This window comes from Pleurodeles waltl, chromosome 11, assembly GCF_031143425.1.
Source record: "Pleurodeles waltl isolate 20211129_DDA chromosome 11, aPleWal1.hap1.20221129, whole genome shotgun sequence".
NCBI lineage: Eukaryota > Metazoa > Chordata > Amphibia > Caudata > Salamandridae > Pleurodeles > Pleurodeles waltl.
The window spans coordinates 935,311,557-935,328,994 of record NC_090450.1 but is presented as its reverse complement, the minus strand read 5'-3'; the positions used below and the strand labels follow the sequence as shown (position 1 = coordinate 935,328,994).

The 17,438-nt window shown below is 43.7% G+C and overlaps 1 protein-coding gene across 1 annotated transcript in view; it reads left to right on the top strand.

The window, feature by feature from the left end:
• The window catches only part of RAB35 (RAB35, member RAS oncogene family), a 136,626-nt gene that overhangs the window by 101,506 nt on the left and 17,682 nt on the right, over positions 1 to 17,438 (top strand). Inside the window, exons 4-5 of the mRNA XM_069215037.1 lie at positions 15,728 to 15,852; positions 15,988 to 16,112. Of these exons, the coding sequence (XP_069071138.1) occupies positions 15,728 to 15,852; positions 15,988 to 16,112 (250 nt within the window). The remainder of the gene's footprint in view (positions 1 to 15,727; positions 15,853 to 15,987; positions 16,113 to 17,438) is intronic.

The following is a 17,438-nucleotide window of genomic DNA, read 5'->3' as shown; positions in this document are numbered from 1 at the left end:
TAATCAAGAGTAAGCAATACTTCCCGGATAACCGGGGCTCCGTGGCCTTGTCGGAAGTGGTTTGGGAGGCACGGAAGGCGTATTTAAGAGGTGAGATTATTAGCTACATGAAAGGTCAAAGAAAAAGAAGTAGACAGAAGATCCAGGACCTGGAGGGGAGAATTATGGAATTGGAGGGCAGCTACATAGTGCAGGAACACGCGACCCACCTGCGAGATCTACTACATACGCAAAATCTGCTGCGGCAGGAATTAACACAGGAAGCAAGGGCAGCATGGCGGCAACTCAAAGAATATATCAATGGGGAGATAAGGCCAGTAAAACCCTACATCGGTTATACACCCCCCAGGACAGGGCTGACTACCATTTTGTATTTGCAGATGGAAGACGGGTCAAAGGTGACGGGACATGGGCCGATGACCCAAGCATTAGCTAACTACTATTGGGGTCTGTATTGGACAGACCCAGCGAGTCTGCGACCAGACCTGTTTCAGTTTTTACATGATCTACCAGTCCCCAGCCTATCAGTTGAAGACAGAGCTTCCTTGGAGATGGATGTCTCAGTGGAAGAATTGAGAATAACGCTGGGACAAATCCCAGGAAGGCCCCTGGGTCGAATAGCTTTCCACCTGAATACTGTCGCTTGGTATGGCAGCACGAAGGTCGACCCAGGCTGGAAATGTTCCAGGAGGCTGTAGAAAGGGGCACTTTGCCGCCGGATCTTAGGACGGCAGATATTGTGGTAACACCCAAACCGGGTACTGCCGTCCATAGTTGCGAAGATTTCCGACCCATTTCCTTGTTGAATACGGAGGTCAAAGTCTGGGTAAAGATGCTGGCCAGTCAGGTGGGGAAGGTGATAGGACATCTGGTAAGCTCTGACCAGGTTGCCCCCTGCCTCCTCTGCTGTTTGTAATCGTAATAGATGCTCTGGCTGCTTGGGTGCGGGAGGACCCATTATATAGAGGATTCCAGTGCGAGACTACGATGAGCGACAGAATATCACTATACACAGACCATGTACTTTTATACTTAGGAAATTCAGAGAGATAGGGACCAAGAGCTCTGCAGATCCTGGAGATTTTCAGGTCTTCGTATCAATAGGCAAAAGTCAACGATCTACCTGATAAATTCTCACCCATCGGATTTGTCATGGGCAGCGGGCTTGCCCATTAGACCAGACGGGTTTACATACTTAGGAGTGTACATTACGGGGAACGCACAACGCTCCTTTGGCTCCTCGACTGGAGCGGCTGTCCAGAGATGTGGCGTTCTGGGGGGTTCTTCCGCTGTCTCTAATGAGGCGTTCGGCCATATTTAATATGGTTGCATTGCTGCGCCTCTTGTATCTTATACAGAATCATCCATTCCCGGTAGCTGTGTCCTTTTTTCAGAGGGTGCACGCCCAGCTGCCTGCGTTGCTGTGGGGAAGCAGGGTCTTGTGCATCTCTCTGGACAAATGCTGTAGAATAGTGATCGGATGGGGGGTGCTTGGCCACACCGGATGTACGACTACACTACTGGGAGGCACACATCATCAATGAATGGTGGTACGGGGGTTCACCGACCCAGCATATGCTCTGGAGGGGACGAAGATGGGACTGCAGGGGCTTTTGCTCTTGCTCTACGGAGGGGCTTCTGAGATGGAATTGCTGTTGGCGACTAGAGTAGTGTTTGCGGCGTGGGAAGAGGCTACGGGATGAAAGCACAAGCTGACCTTGGAGACACCATTGTGGCAAGGGTCTTCTGTCCAACAGATGAGGTTATTGAGAAAGGAGTTTGTTGCCTGGGATCGCGTGGGATCTCGCAACTAAAGGATATACTTCACAAAGGAATCTTGAAGTCTTTTCAGGACCTACAAACAGAATTTGCACTTCACCACACACAGTTTTTTAGATACTTACAGCTGTGTCATGCACTGACGCCCATGCTGCGATTGCTCATTGAGCTGCCAGAGTCTTCACCTCTCTAGGCCAAACTACTGCTGACTAACATGACAGAACACAAGCTCTCACTGACATACAGAACGCTTCTTTGTAATCAAACCAACCCTATGGAGAAGTTGCGTAGGTTATGGGAGGCGGACTTGGGGGCATTGGAAGAGGGGGATTGGAGGGAGGCACTGGATACACCTACGGAGGCAGCCATAGCCTCCCAGTTTACACACATTCAATTCAAGCTGCTACATCGCACTTATTGTACTAGAGCACGACTACATCGCATGGGCTATATAGCTAGCAGTGCTTGTTTGAGATGTGGCGTTAGGCCGGGGGACTTAATACATATGTTCTGGCACTGTTCAGCTCTTTCTAGCTTCTGGGAAGGAATTTTGGGCAAACTGGAGGCGGCTGTGGGCAGGAACATTCCAAGGGACCTCAGACTAATCCTTTTACGCATCTCCCAGGGGCTGGAAGGTACGAGATAACAAAAACTGTTAGTGTGGTTGGGACTGGTACTTGCCAAAAGAGACATTGCAAGGGCCTGAAAGGATCCACAGGCGCCTTCGGTTGAGGGATTGGCACGCGGTATGGACTCCTTCATGGGGCTGGAAAGGCCCATATACATAGCGTGGGAATGCCCCAAAAAATATACTAAAGTATGGAATGGCTGGGCAGAGCAGAGGGGGATCCTCCTAGTGCTGACTCCCAGAAAGGCCTTGGACGAATGGTGGTCGCAATAGGAGCTCCATCAGATGATGTTGAAGCTGTGAGATGTGTTCTTTATGGAGGGCAGAGGGGTAACGGTTTGGCTCTGTGGGCCCTGCACATGTCACTGTATGTCATTGAGGCAAGAGAAGAACTGATGTATCCTTTTGCTTCTCCATGTCATGTTGCTTATTATGCCAATGATAGAAAACAGTCATGATGTGTTTGATACTGAAAAGTTAATAAAAAGTTTATTTAAAAAAAGAACAAGTTCCAAAAGGCTTGTAATTTTGGGTTCCAACTGTGTAATCTGGATTGTGTAAAATACCAGTACGTTGTGATTTTTGTGGCCATTTCTGTACTAGCAGTGCTGGTGGCTGCATGTCATGTGCTGTAGTAGACCTCTCCCTATTCCAAATCAGTGAGCGTTCTGCCCAGCTCCCTTTCCCACTGTTTCTGACTGGTTGTAAGTGAGAGGGTTAGGTAAACCTAATAGGGTGTAGGCCAGGATTCTGGTGAGAGCTGTGTCCAAGAAAATGTTGATGTCTGTTAAGAACGAGTTCCAAAAGGCTTGTAATTTGGGGCAGTCCCAATGTGCAACAGGGTCCCTGTCTGTCTACAGCATCTCCAGCATTGGGGGCTACGCCTGGGGTTCCAACGATGTAATCTGGATGGTGTAAGATAGCAGTATATTGCGTATTTTTTTTTTTTTTTTTTTTTTGGCTGTTTCGATACTAGTAGTGCTGGTGGCTGCATGCCGTGCACTGTAGTAGACATCTCCCCATTCCACATCGGTGAGCGTTCTGCCCAGCTCCCTTTCCCACAGTTTCTGACTGGGAGCTTTTAGTGGGTGGTGGGGGTGGAGAGGGTAAAGCATATATTTTTAACACTAGTTTGCAGTTGTCTTTCTTAAGCATGAGCCATTTTTCAGATTCAATCAAGTGGCATCCCGGTCCTTGTTTGACCGAGCTATGGGAGACCTAATGCCTGATTTGGAGATAGCCAAGTCTCTCATTCTCTGCCAGGCCTAAATGTTATGTTATGTTGCTCAAAGGTCATAAAGCCCTCCTCATCAAAAAGGTGGTGGACCGATCAGCAGTCAGCACCCAGCCAGTGTTGGAATGGTCCCTCATTCAGCCCTGGAGTGAAGTCTGTATTCCCGCAGATAAGTGTTAAGGGGGATGGAAAGGATGCCAGACTCTTGCCGCTGGAGACCATGTCCCAATCCTTCATTTTTGCGTGCATAATAGGGGAGGAATAAAGTCCCCATGCCTTCTGCCGTTTGGGGAGGAAGGGTATTTTCCAGAGTTGGGTACCTGCAATGGCACGGTCCATAAAAAGCCAGTGCTTCTCCAACTGTGGTTGGAGCCATTCTACCAGATTGCGAAGCTGTGCTGCCTGGTAGTGTCACTGGAGGTGTGGGATCCCCAGACCTCCTCCCCATGGTGGGTGATAGCTCTGATCCCTGCTCATATGGGGGCATTGCCCCACCCAGATAAATTCATGGATGTTGTTCTGGAAGGGGCCGATTGTGCGAGTTGGGGGAGAACAGGACGAGTCTGAAAGAAGAACAGAATATGCGGGAGAATCACCATCTTTACTGCAGCGATCCTACCCAGCCAAGAGAAGTGGTTTGAACGCCAGGTATTGAGAGTTGCGATGGCTTGTGTGAATAGAGTGTTAAATTGCAGACCGCTGTGGACTCTGCTGTTTTGGTCAGCTGTATGCCCAAGTATGAGATTGAATCGCTCTGCCACTATTGAGGAAAGAGTTGGGCCATGGTGGCCATCTTTCCCTTTAGGACTGTGAGGCTTAGGACCTGAGATTTGTTGACATTCACCAGAAAAACCGAGGCCTCCCCAAAGCGTCTGAGCTCCTTAAAGGCAGGGAGGGCCATAACCGGGCTGTCGAGAGTGACAATCGCATCATTGGCTCACGCGGACTGGGGCCTTAGGAAAGCTATAATTACTCAGTAGCCAGTTAAGAAAGCATTCCCTAAACCCAAAGTGTGTCAAGGTAGACTTCCAGTATTGCCACTGGACGTTATCAAACACCGTCTCGGCATCAACCGAAAAAAGCGTGATAGGTCTGGCGGGGCAACGGGCCTTACCAAGGGTATGTAACAACCTTTTGCTGTTATCACTACACTGTTGTTTGTGGATGAAGCCCGATTGGGAGGGAGAAATAAGCCCTCGAATAAGAGGATTAAGACGTCAGACCAAGATGCTCGTAATATTTTTTTAATAATTGTTCAAGAGGGATATTGGTCTATAAGACCCACATTGTTTTAGTTCTTTCCCAGGTTTAGGAATAACGCTGCTAGCGGCAGCTAGCATGGACTGGAAGATGGAACTAGGAACATCATAAGAGTGTAGTGAGTAGAGGAACAAGTGATACGCAAAAGGCGTTTTGAAAGAGGCAGGAAACCCATCCGGTCCAGGAGAGCTATGCAATTTCTGCATGGCTATGGCTTCTTTATCCTCCTTGATACGGATGGGCCTTTCAAGATCATTCGTCTGCTCAAGTGTTAGACTAGTGACAGATGCTTGTCTTCTTTTACAGGTATTTTCCAAGTCATGATGAGTTCTCAAGTTCGTTCTTCATTAAGGTTTGCTAGGCTCCAGTTTATTCAGTCCTCTTTAATCTTACTATAGCCGTTCCAAATGTAATTTATTTGATCTTTGCTTAATTCTACTATGGAATTAATACAGGAAACATGTATCTGTTGATAGGAAAGAGCGTCTGGGAAGTGTAAAGCTGTCCATAGTAGTCTTGGAAACCTTCTGCTATCTGGGTCTCCTCCGTGAGCTCGGACCTCTCCCCTCAGTTTATAATCACAATTCTGTCTTTCTGGTGCTGGGCAGGCAGTTTGTGCGCTAACAATAGGCCATCTCTGGATCAACTGCATCCCCCTCCCAAACCCCCCCCTCCCCCCCACCAAAATGTATGTTTTGAACGCTACATTGCATATTCGATGTCTAGCCCTGCTAGCTGTTTTCGTACGGCTTTAAGCTGCCACCAGACCCTAGGCACCATAGTGCGGTGGTGTATACGCTCCAGTACTCGCGCTTGTGCCTGGAGAGAGAAACTCTGTTCCTTCCTCGCTTTATTTTCTGCCGCTGCTATGGAGATGAATTCCCCCTGCAAAACTGATTTCATAGTGTCCCAAAGGAGGGAAATGGGGATCCCAGGACAGGCATTGTCAACCAAAAGATTTTGAAAAGTGGTGTGGACCTGTTTCAGGACTTCAGGTTAGCTGAGGAGAATCTCTCGGAGACCCCATGGCTGGTATGCGCGAGTACATGGAGGGAGGGGGATCTCTGCTGTTATGACAGCATGATCGGACCGGAATCTAGCCACTGTCACAGGTCGGGACAGGCTGTGGAGTTCCTCAGAGCCCAGGAAATGTTCAAGCCTAACATGTCTAGTGAGCATGGGAATAGAATGTGTATTCGCGAGTGGTCGGGTGTCACTCTCGCCACAGGTCTTTCAAGCCTTGATCGCAAAACCAGCGTTGGCATGCTGCAGAGAGTTCCCCAGTCCCCCCCATGGCTTAGGGCAGACCAGTCGAGAGCAGTGTCAAATACTATACTCAAGTCTCCTCTGATCAATATGTGCCTATGTGGAGCTGCAAGGACTTCCGTCATGGAGCGGCGAACAAAAGATTCCTGTCCCTTGTTGGGAGAGTAAAGGGGGCCCATGGTAAATGTATATCCCTGTATGTGAAGGGTATGGCCTCCCTTTTATTTCGACATCTAAATGCATACGAGGTAAAATAAAGATCACTTTTTTTTGTTATTTACTGCAGAGAAGAAAACACTTCAAGCTTATTAAGCTTTGTATAGTAATCAACAGATACATGTTTCCTGTATTAATTCTATAGTAGAATTAAGCAAAGATAAAATAAATTACATTTGGAACGGCTATAGTAAGATTGAAGAGGACTGAATAAACTGGAGCCTAGCAAACCTTAATGAAGAACGAACTTGAGAACTCATCATGACTTGGAAAAATACCTGTAAAAGAAGACCAGCATCTGTAAAATCAATAGTCTCGCCTATGGAAGAGCCTATTGGCTGTTTAGCCATGTGGTACACCAGCATGGCTGCTGTTCAGTATGCCCAAAGGTTGGTGGTGTGGAGTAGAGTGGCGAAGAGTAGAGCAGTGTTGTGGAGTCTCGAACAGTGGAGTGGTAAGGAGTGTTGTGAAGTGGTGTGGAATATGCATGTTGTGGTAGTGCACTGCCATTACAGACAGCACATTTTCAATTGAAATGACTATTGCATTTACACATGCAGGTTTACTGATAAAACTATACAGTGCACTAATGATGATGTGTGAAAATGGCATCAACTAGTGTTCTGTTTTATTGCAATTGTATTAAAATATTGGCTTCTACAACACTTCCGAATTACAAAAAAGTGCTTAATTTGTGCTTTCCTTATTCTGATATATATTGAAATATTTACACAGTTCATTTAGAGACATTTAAATGTTGTGTGGTAGAAAAAATTGAGTTAAAAAAAACACAATGTCAAGGGCAACCAGTGGGTGGAATGCATTTACCTTAAGTGCTGAGGCTTTTCCGATCGTACAGTTGCTGAACCCCTTTTTAGGTCTCACCTACTACACATCACCTGTACTGTCTTTTGCAAGATGAATTGCCAGCTTACAGTGTGCTTAAAACCCACTTATTGGTTGGCTTCATTGTCACTCATTTGCTTGCTTGCTTATTTGTTAGCTTGTGTGGGTTTTACTTCCTGCTCATGCATTTGTTTCTCACCTGTAACATGGACGCAGTACTTGTATCCTTCTACAATTTGTTTATTTTTGGGGCAGTTTGCGCTTAAGCCTTCATAACTTTTAACCAGTAAAGATTTATCTGTCCAGATGTGTGTCCTTTTGCCCACAAGTGCGGATTTTCCTGATTGCTTGTGGATGCCCCTCGAGGGAACGAAGAAAATGGCCAAAATGCAGCAAATTTGTGTTTCTTTTTGGAAAAATTGTGAAAAAATAGTTGGGGGAAGAAATTGTCATCGACAAACGGTTTGCAGATAGAAAGCAAAAACATCTGAGTACAAACCCCAAACAGGCAATGGGCGGAGTGCATGTCTAGGGAAGCTTTCAGAATGCCCACAAGAAGTCTTTTAGATTCCAGACAGCTGCGCTGTATGGTAGGCTTCAACCTAAAAATAAAACATATTAATTTCAAACGAAAGAAATCAAACACTGACAGTGCTGAGGCTTTTCCAATCTTAATTTACTTCCCTCCTTGCACCCTCCGTGTTGCTGCTTTTGCTTATCCACCCCTACCCTCTGTGATTTCAGTACCCCCCTTCCGTGTTGCTTCCGCCCACCTGCTAGCTCTTCTTTTTTCGGATCAGTAAACCAACAGAAAGGGACTCGCATAATTTTAGGTGCGCACGAGCTTGGTGCATAAACCGACAAAAAGGCTTTTGTCGCTTTAATTTTTTTTTTATTTTATTTATTTATTTATTTTTCTATAGTCATACTGCACAGCATCAGGGATGCTTTACTCCAAGGCTAAAGGCGAGGGCAAATAAAATAGGCCCCAAAGAGAAGACCTATTGTTTTGCTAATGATTTTTTATAAATGGGGCAGTTTGCACGTATGCCTTCATAAGTTTTTTCCAAAAAAGATGTATCTTCCCTGATGTGTGTCCTTTTGCCCACAAGTTGGGAATTCTACAGATACCTTGTGCTTGTGGATTCTCCTGGAGGGAACCAAGAATATTTAGATTCTCTTTTGGGAAAATGGCGAAAAAAGAGTTGTGGAAGAGAATGTCATCAACAAAAGGTTTGTTGTGCTGAGATTGCTCTCCTTCCATGATTGGTTTTGAAAAGTGTGCTTGATCCTATTTCAAACTCCAGAATCTGGGACAAAACCTTAGTTTGTAAAAGGACTCACCCACTCTATTGTTTGACGGCGTCATTATTGAGCCCTCGCCCGACTTGCTAATCGTAGCCTGAAAGGCTGTACCCTGCTTTTGGAGGGAGCACTTAATGGTCATATGTGTTTTCTTTGGGATCAGAAAAAGAATAAAACTGCTTATGTTAATCTTTCTAAACCTTCACTATCGAGGTTACTCTTGAAAGACTGAAAACAAAGCTGAATGTTTCAAGTGTAGTTAGGTCAACATGTCTCATCCTGTTATGCTCCGACATATCTCTCTTCTGGTTTTGTCAGGACCACTCTAACCCCAACTCTGTCATGTATTGCTTTTGGTTATAGGAATAGACCCTTATTCCTCATTCATTCACATGCCATCCATACATACTAGTTTGGAAAATATCACCGCTATGAGCTGTTGTGCATCTTGGTTGATGGAACCTGCTAGTTTTCTAAGGTCTCCTTATTTGTGGAAAATAGGACAACATATGTTTGCATATTTTGAGTTCCTTGGTTGTAGTGCACTGCACTCTCTAATCAAAAACGTTGTCAACCTCATATCATTGTTCCTTTGAAATGTGGCTGATAGTGTCCACTAGGAGGAGAGTCCCTTGTGCTATGTTTATCCATAAATTTAATGCTGTGTAGACACTGCCATGCTGTTGTTCACACACATCATCCTGTGTATCAATAACACAATCTATATATATACTACGTGACTTCTCAATCACACCAAATAAGTGCATTAGAGTCTGGCAGACCTATAACCCCACATGCATACACTGTGACTCTCCAGTCACTCTAGAAAAGTGTTTACAGTCGGGCAAAACCTACTTCACTGATGAACTGGCTCCTACTTGTTTACAGGGGTATAATTATATGCCACATAGGTAGTTAGTTACAAGTCGAATCGAGCCTTGACACACACTCTATAAAAGGCATTATGGTTATTGTATCGAGAAAAACAGGGTATAGACCAGAACGAAAGACTTTAATTTGAAACTGTTCTATTGTTTTTAATACTTACAACCCCAAAGGAATCGCCTGGCTGTCCACCTAAGTTAATTCCTTTAACACCTGCCTATTGGAGTACGAAGACACCGGTTCCCCTATTTTAGAGCCTCTTCAGTCTTAGGCATCTGGCGCCACATCGTCAATGTGGGCGTATATGACTGAGTTTGTCATGTTTGTGCTATTATTTTGTATATCCAATCTTTGTTGTGTTACAAAAAAGGGGAAGGTTAGAACAAAGAAGAAGTTAATGGTACTAGTGTCTGCCATATTTGGGGAAGGTTGTTTAAACCGGACCTCGATTACAAGCTTATCAAATGCCTTAACTGTTTTGCAAGTGTGTATGCACCCGATGGCCCTGATACGGGCTGTAATATCCAACCCACATATTCTTTTATAGTGAGACTTGCATTTAATATGGAAACCCTATTATGACCAGAGGTGTTAACCATGTATGTTGTATACTCCTGCAATATGGATATTGAGAACAAAGCCGAATAAACACAATAGTTTGAATAGAAACATGGGGATGGGAAACCCATTATAAGCAGTGACATAACTAGCGAATTTCCTCATTTAAACCTGTAGTAGGAGTGTGAAGCCTGTACACCCATCTTTGTTCCTTCTCCAGGAGAATCTTTGACAAACCTCTACTCTGGGACTGCTTTTGACTTGTTCCAGGGTTCGGCAGTAGAAATCTCTCTAAGTAGTCGTTGTCAATATAATGTCTGCCCATTTTTGTAGTGGCACGTTTACATCTGAAATTACTTTTGTGTTCATCAATTTTGAGGTTTACTAATTTGAATATGGCTGGGTCTGAACTTGGGTGACATAGCCAGTAAAGTAATGATGGTTTAATCTCAGATCTGGGACTGGGGGTGAGTGTTTGAAAAGTTTCAGCACTCTGTCCATCATTTCATTTTGTGATGTTGCTATGTGCGCCCTAAGTGGCATGGGTATGCCCAGACGGGGGTCCCTTGCTTTCTGCACCACTGGATTGAAGCTAGCCTGGCTGATGAAGGGTGATACCCGAAACCAGTCCCAGGATGCTTGAATCCTGTCCAGGGAGGACCTGGATTTGCAGTTCGGGCTGGACTGCACCCATAGGGAGCAGGGTCAAGACTGATTTGCATATGGCTGGGTCTGAACTGGGTTGACGTTGCAAGTACAATAACAATCGATTAAACCCAGATCTGTGACTGGGGGTGAGTGTTTGAAAAGTTTCAACACCTCATCCATCATTTTTTTTTTGTGATGTTACTCAGCTGTGTAGACCTGTAAACGAACCTGAAACTAATACTGTTCAGTGGAGGTCTTGGAAAGAGCTAGGTGGTGATGATACTCTGCAGGTCTAAAAAGACTCTGGTTTTGATACTGTCCCATGCAGGTCTGTGAAAGTTACAGGTGGTGAATGATAAACATTCAAACTTGGGAATTAACAGGGAAGTGATACTGTGCAGTCTTGAGTGTGTTTCAGAAACTGGAGGGGTAGTTGTTGATGGAATGCATTGATATGTGCAATTCTTTCTTCCGTGTTAAGAAGTTGATCAAAGGAGAATGGTGTCTGAAATACTGCCCAAGAGGCGCACTCTGCCCTAGCCACTGCAGTTTCAGAAGGTTTGTATGTAGTTTACAAGGGTACTGTTCCGTGGATATGTTGCTGGGAGTTGATTGTATACATTTAAACTGTTGGTGCTGTATGTGGATGTTATGCTGCAAGATTGAACTCTAAAGTTTTAGGATATTTGAGGTTTTTAAAAACAAATGTTCTGCAGAAGTGTTTGAAATGAATGTTCTGTTGTAGGATGTGATAGCGCTTTAGAGGTGTCAATAGGTGTACAGAGGGAAGGTATCCGTAGATGTTCGTTGTATGTACACATGGGCAGATCATTGTAATGCTATGGCAGTGATTTCACTGTGTTTAGGCAATATTGAAAGGCTAGATCTCAGCGCCCCAGTTTTGATGTGACCCACCCCTTTGCTATTGTGCTGCGAATGTTTGCATTTTGCTGTCACCAGGCATGGACTATAAGCAAACAGTTGTGCCTATTATTCAGTCAGTCTGTTCGTGTTCTTATTTCCTCTTAACCCTCATCTGACATTCGGTTTCTAGCTGACAGGTTCCAATCTGTACAAATCACGTAAGCCTCTTATCCTGCCGAGGTTGATACAATTGGTTCTGTTGAGTTCGACACTAGAGACACTTCTTTTTGGCTGCACTATGAAATTTCCAAACTGTGATGGGTGATTTATATATAATAAAAGCAATTTGAGGAAAGGTTGATTGTTTATATTGAATTGAGATTCAGTGTTATTTTGTCTCGTACTTGATCTTCAAGTAACTGTCGGGAATGCTGGATCCTGAACTATTTTTCAAGCAATTGACCCTTATGCTGCTACTAACGTGACAACTATGTCTCCTCTGTGCTAAATCACAGGCAGTGAAAATCGCCAGGGACAAAATAAGTTTGTTTGTTAAAAACTGCTGCAGGCTTTGCAATTGAGAACTATCTGATCCATTGCTCTTTTTCTCACCAGCTTCCAAAACGCATGTTCAGAAATAGAGAATACTTCCCGCTACCTTCTCAGGCTTTAGTGCTTGCCCAGTATACTAGAGGCAAATGGCTGTTTTCTGACCAGGATTCCTTTTGCATGGGGGTATTTCTAGTTTTTTTTTGCTTTGTGCGGTGTGCTCTGGGCAGCAGTTCGCTTCATGCAAAATTGCCACCGTTTAACTCTCTTAAAATACTTTGAGAATTTTAATTTTTTCTTAGTTATTCTAGGACTGAGGAAATACATTTGATTTCCCAGTGTCTGCTGTGCCCACTGCTGCCCTAATCCTACTTCTCATGGCAAGAACAGCCTATCTTGAGATATGCCTTGGTCTCCAGTTTGCCTACTGATATGAAAGTAAGTTTTCTAAAGGCACTGAGTTACTGACAGTTCCTGTGCCAGTCAACCTTCTCACCTGCAAGTATTACAAATGTGACTGATCCTCATTTCTAATTGTTGAGCGGTGAGATTCTTCTCTGATATTGAGGCTCCTGTCGGAAGGCAGAGCTAAGACCTGCTTTGATGTCATTTTTTGAGTTGCTTCATATGCACTTCAGTTTTATGAGCAAAGATGACTTACCAAGCAACTTGGCTTTGTTTTTAATATATTTATGGTTCCATCTATCCAGCATGATTGCAACAACTAAGTAAACTTTTTGATCCTGATCAATGCATTATGCTTAGAAACTCCTCTGGAGTAGATGCAGCCCTAGAGGGTGAACTTTAAATCCTCTCTGATCTTCCTTGTGAATAATATACATCATCAGAAAAGACAACTGTAGTCTCTCCCTTGACTGTATCTGTTTTTTTTTTTTTAAATCAAATTGTATTTGTTAGCACAGAACCTCTGCTCAGAACCTGAAATGTTTGAGTTCCCCCTTTTTAAACTTTGATATAGCTTGGGGTAAGTCTTAATGCATACTGTTACTGACACCCTTAAAATAGACTGCTGTACACTGATTTATAATGTTGTACCATTCCGGGGAAGGTTGCTGCTCATGCTTAGCTGAAATAAATACCTTACTCTTGGTTTCCTCATATTGAGAAAAAGAGGCTTTATACCATGTGCAATTGCGAATCATTCTATCACAGCACATTATACACCATTTTGGGGAATGGTTTTCCTCCAAACAATTCATTTGCTTGTACCTGAGCAGAAGCACAACTTATGAAGGATAGGCTTTATGCTTGCAGGTGTGGCTTACCAGCCAGCCATAACACTGTGCATGATCAGACTACATGATGAGAAATGGATGTCATATTGTTTGGTCATAGATAGCCAGTTGATGAAAAAGCAAACAGTTCTCTGGGAAGGTTTAAGCAGAACAATTGCACTTTTCTTTGAATTTGCCTCCAGCTTGCCTTGCTAGAAATATTGATAATTGTGTGGCTCTAGGTGTTCTTTGGACTCCAGGCTTTGCCAACGGCTACAACAGTATCTGCACTACATAAACCCACCCTTGGGTGGAAGTGCTTGGAGAAGGTGGCAACATATTTCATCCTCATCCTCTAAACCAAGCACATAAAACATTCTTAGGTAAGACTATGATCTTTCATTTGGGGGGTGGATAGATATCTGGAATCAGGTTGATCTTGAAGGATGTTACTTTAGTCCAATAGCTAGTCTCTTGCAAATTAGCTCAAATAGAATCCCCATTGATGGGTATTGTATAAATATTTTAATTACCAAAACTCTCCTGAAGAGATTGTGACTGACTCTACATGAGCTGTGTCAACCTGCTAAAATTAGTCTGGCTGGTTTTAACAGTGATGGAACCTCTTCTTCTTACAATGTGGTTCTCTGGCTCCTGCTACTGTGGCTGTATTAGAAGCTGATAAATCTGTGGGATGAAATGTCTTTTTAAAGAACAATTTACCCACAGTTCTTTTATTTGTACTGGATATTTTATCTTACTGCGGATTTCTTGCTGCCATCTCCTTTTTCTGAGGTCATACCATTTTTCTGAAATATTTTGATTTCTTGATTTTTTTTTTTTTAAATGTATTTGTTTAAATAAATGACCTGGCTCAATATTTTTCATCCTAGCATCATTGTAGATGGAAATTTTAGGCAGGATGGACGTTAGAGGGGTGTGTAACACCAGTATATATTCAGTACATACCTTCCTGTGATGAGGTAGTAGCTCCATCACTTAGTGCCGTGTATATGGGTTGCTTTCAGACCCGGTCTGCTGCTTGATGATAGCACATCAGGAATCAGTGGTATTATTGAGGGTAAGCAAATTGATCTTAATACTTTTATGTGAATGCAGATTTTCCTGCTACAATCGGGTTCTGTTGACAGTCTAATTTAAATCTGTTATGGGTGATCTATAAATCCTTAGCCCCTTTTTTTATTCAAGGGCTGAGTTCAAGTTTTTTTTTTTAAAACATATTTTTATTGATTTTTCAAATGAGCCATACATTGTACTTCATACAGACGTTAACCGTGCCAGGGTGATGATGGTTTCAGTAGGTCATTAGATTCTCACAAATTTAGATTAACAAACAACTAAAGACATTCATACACTTCAGGGTCTGCACAATCTGATCAACATGATTGGGTTTGCCTGCGTAAGTAATTGGCTTGTTTGGTTTCCATTGTCGCCTAACATGGGGTCTCTGTCTCTCCGCGTGTGGGGGCGGGCGGGGGGGTTGAGGGGGTGTTCGGAGCACGGGGATGCTAATGTCTATTGATTGGGCGCCTTAGCCCACCGGCATTGCCTGACGAGTGTGCACCTGGGGTCTTGGTGTATCGTCAGTGAGGTTGAGATGCTGTCGACGTGTGTATGTGCATCCTCTAACAAAGTGCTGTGTTGTGGCCGGGTTCTAGCCCGCGACCACCTGGGCAAGCACGGCTATCCACGGTTCAAGGAGGTTTTTTGTCGTTTTTTGCCTCTAGCCCTGAGACCAATGCGCTCCTGGTCTCACAACCCGCATGTCGCAATCCCCCCGTGCCAGGTTAACCAGTACCTGGTGCTCGGCGCGAGTCCATCGGAGTGTGAGGGTGAGCCAGTCTTTCAGGTTGGGTGCTTTAGGGGCTTTCCAGTTCATGGCTATCAGTCTTTTGTACATTGCATAAGCTAGGTCCACAAACCTGTGTAAGTGTTTGTGTTTTTTCGTCATTGTCCTAAGGCCAAATAGGCAGGATTTGGGATTCGCGTCCAGGTCTAGACCCGTCACTTCTGTTAATACTTTGACCCCCCCAGCCCATTCCCCTTGTACCCGTGGGCACTCCCAGACCATGTGGTAGAACTGCGCTACTGGTGTTTTGCATCTGGGGCAGGTCGGGTCAGTCCCGGGGAACATGCGTTTGATCCTGGCTGGTGTTAAATATGTCTGGTGTATGTAGTTGAATTGTGTGTATCGGAATCTGGGGTTTCTTGAGACCTCACGTGTATGGCTCAGGGCTTTTGGCCATTCTGCCCCTGAGATCGGGCTGAGGTCAAGGTTATCGCCCCCAGCAGGCCACTGCTGTGATCATTTTTATTACACACACATACAGCACATGCGCACCTTCCCGCCCCCCCCCTTCCCCCCCCCAAATGTGTCCAAAGAGTACAAATCACCTTATGTTTTAATATTTAATCTTTACTTCTCACTAACAGATACTACAGGGGGACCCACGGAGTAATCGTTGTATATGATGTCACCAGTGCTGAATCCTTTGTCAACGTCAAGCGGTGGTTACATGAGATTAACCAGAACTGTGATGATGTTTGCAGGATATTGGGTAAGATCCGGTTGACCTGCATATGCTATTAACTATGCTCTACTATATGCCTACAGCACTAAGTCCTTTCGACTAATACTACTTAAACATCTACATATAGGGAATTGACTCAACTCACTTCTATTTTTCTTCCAGTTGGCAATAAAAACGACGACCCTGAACGCAAGGTAGTGGAGACAGAAGATGCTTATAAGTTTGCTGGCCAGATGGGGATCCAGCTATTTGAGACTAGTGCTAAAGAAAATATAAATGTTGAAGAGGTATGTGCTTGTGGCAAAACTAAGATTGGGTTGCGACTTAGTTACCATTTGTTGTGCGAGGAGTTGTCTTTGTGTAAATGAAGTGATGGAGACTATCTAATTTACGTAGCTGTGGTTCAGTTTTCAAAATTCTTCTGAAAACTTGCTTATATTTATTGCTCTAACTTTAAAACTTACTTTAACACTAAGTAAATTGCCATTTTGCTTCCCTTCATTGTTTCATTACCAAGAGAGAGTTGCAATCTATATAAATTACATTTAATATGACATCATAGTATTCCTTTTTGTTTGGTCACTAATGTAATGGTAAATATTCCCTGCGTTAGCCTGATAATGCCGGGCCAATCTCTTCCTTTGCCTCCTCCTTCTGTTGTTGTATCTGTAGTTCCCATCCTTACACCTTCCTTTTCCCCATCAACTCCTCGCCTTTCAAAGCCCCCCACCTCCTTTTATTTTTTTGCTCTGTATCTTTTTTGCTGCCTGGTGCTCATATTGCATTAGTTCTTCTTTTTAAGAATCCTCACTTAAACTGTTGATTACCTCTGGTACTATTTTTTGTTTTTAATGTAAACATTTTTGTGCCCCATTTGCAACTTGCTCTCCTGCTGGTCTTCTTTTTATTATGGGTTCCCTTCAGTACTATCGTCAATTTTTACTGTGCTAATCCCCAGATTTGAAGATATACAAAACATTATTCTGTTTTTATTGTTTTAGATGCATTGGCTCCTTCCATCTTGGTTTGTTGATGTATCCTTCCCAACTATGTCCCACTATCATCTCACTCTGCCTCCTTCCCTACTGTTTGAAAATTGCATTAAAAACTGACTGTCTTTTCTTTAAGAACTTTCTCAGTTTACTTTTCTTTAAGCTTCTCCTGTGGCAGTGTCACTCAGTGGTTGAGTCCATAGTGAGTTCTCAGCTTCTACATAGAGTGTATAAGGGAGTGCCAAATTGACCACCTTTTTGTGATATTCACCAGTAATGAAAGGTATGGCAGTATAGAAAAAACGCTATCCAGGTGGTTCAGCCTGTGCATAAAGACTTTCTTTGTCTGGTCCATCAGAGCCAAAAATGATTTGATGATCTTGCTGAAGGATGTTCCTTTCTTAGACAACTTCAGGCTGCATCATACACAGCTGTATATGTATTCACCAAGCACTACGGCCTCCAGAGTCAGGCCCACAAAAGGCACATTTTGTTTGCTTGGTCTTCATGCGATTTTGCAGACACAAAGCCCGAGTGTTGTTCAGCAGGACTTTTTCTTGATGGATCTTTGTGGATTTGCAGCTTGGACTGTTAATCATATTACATTAAACTTTATAGCTT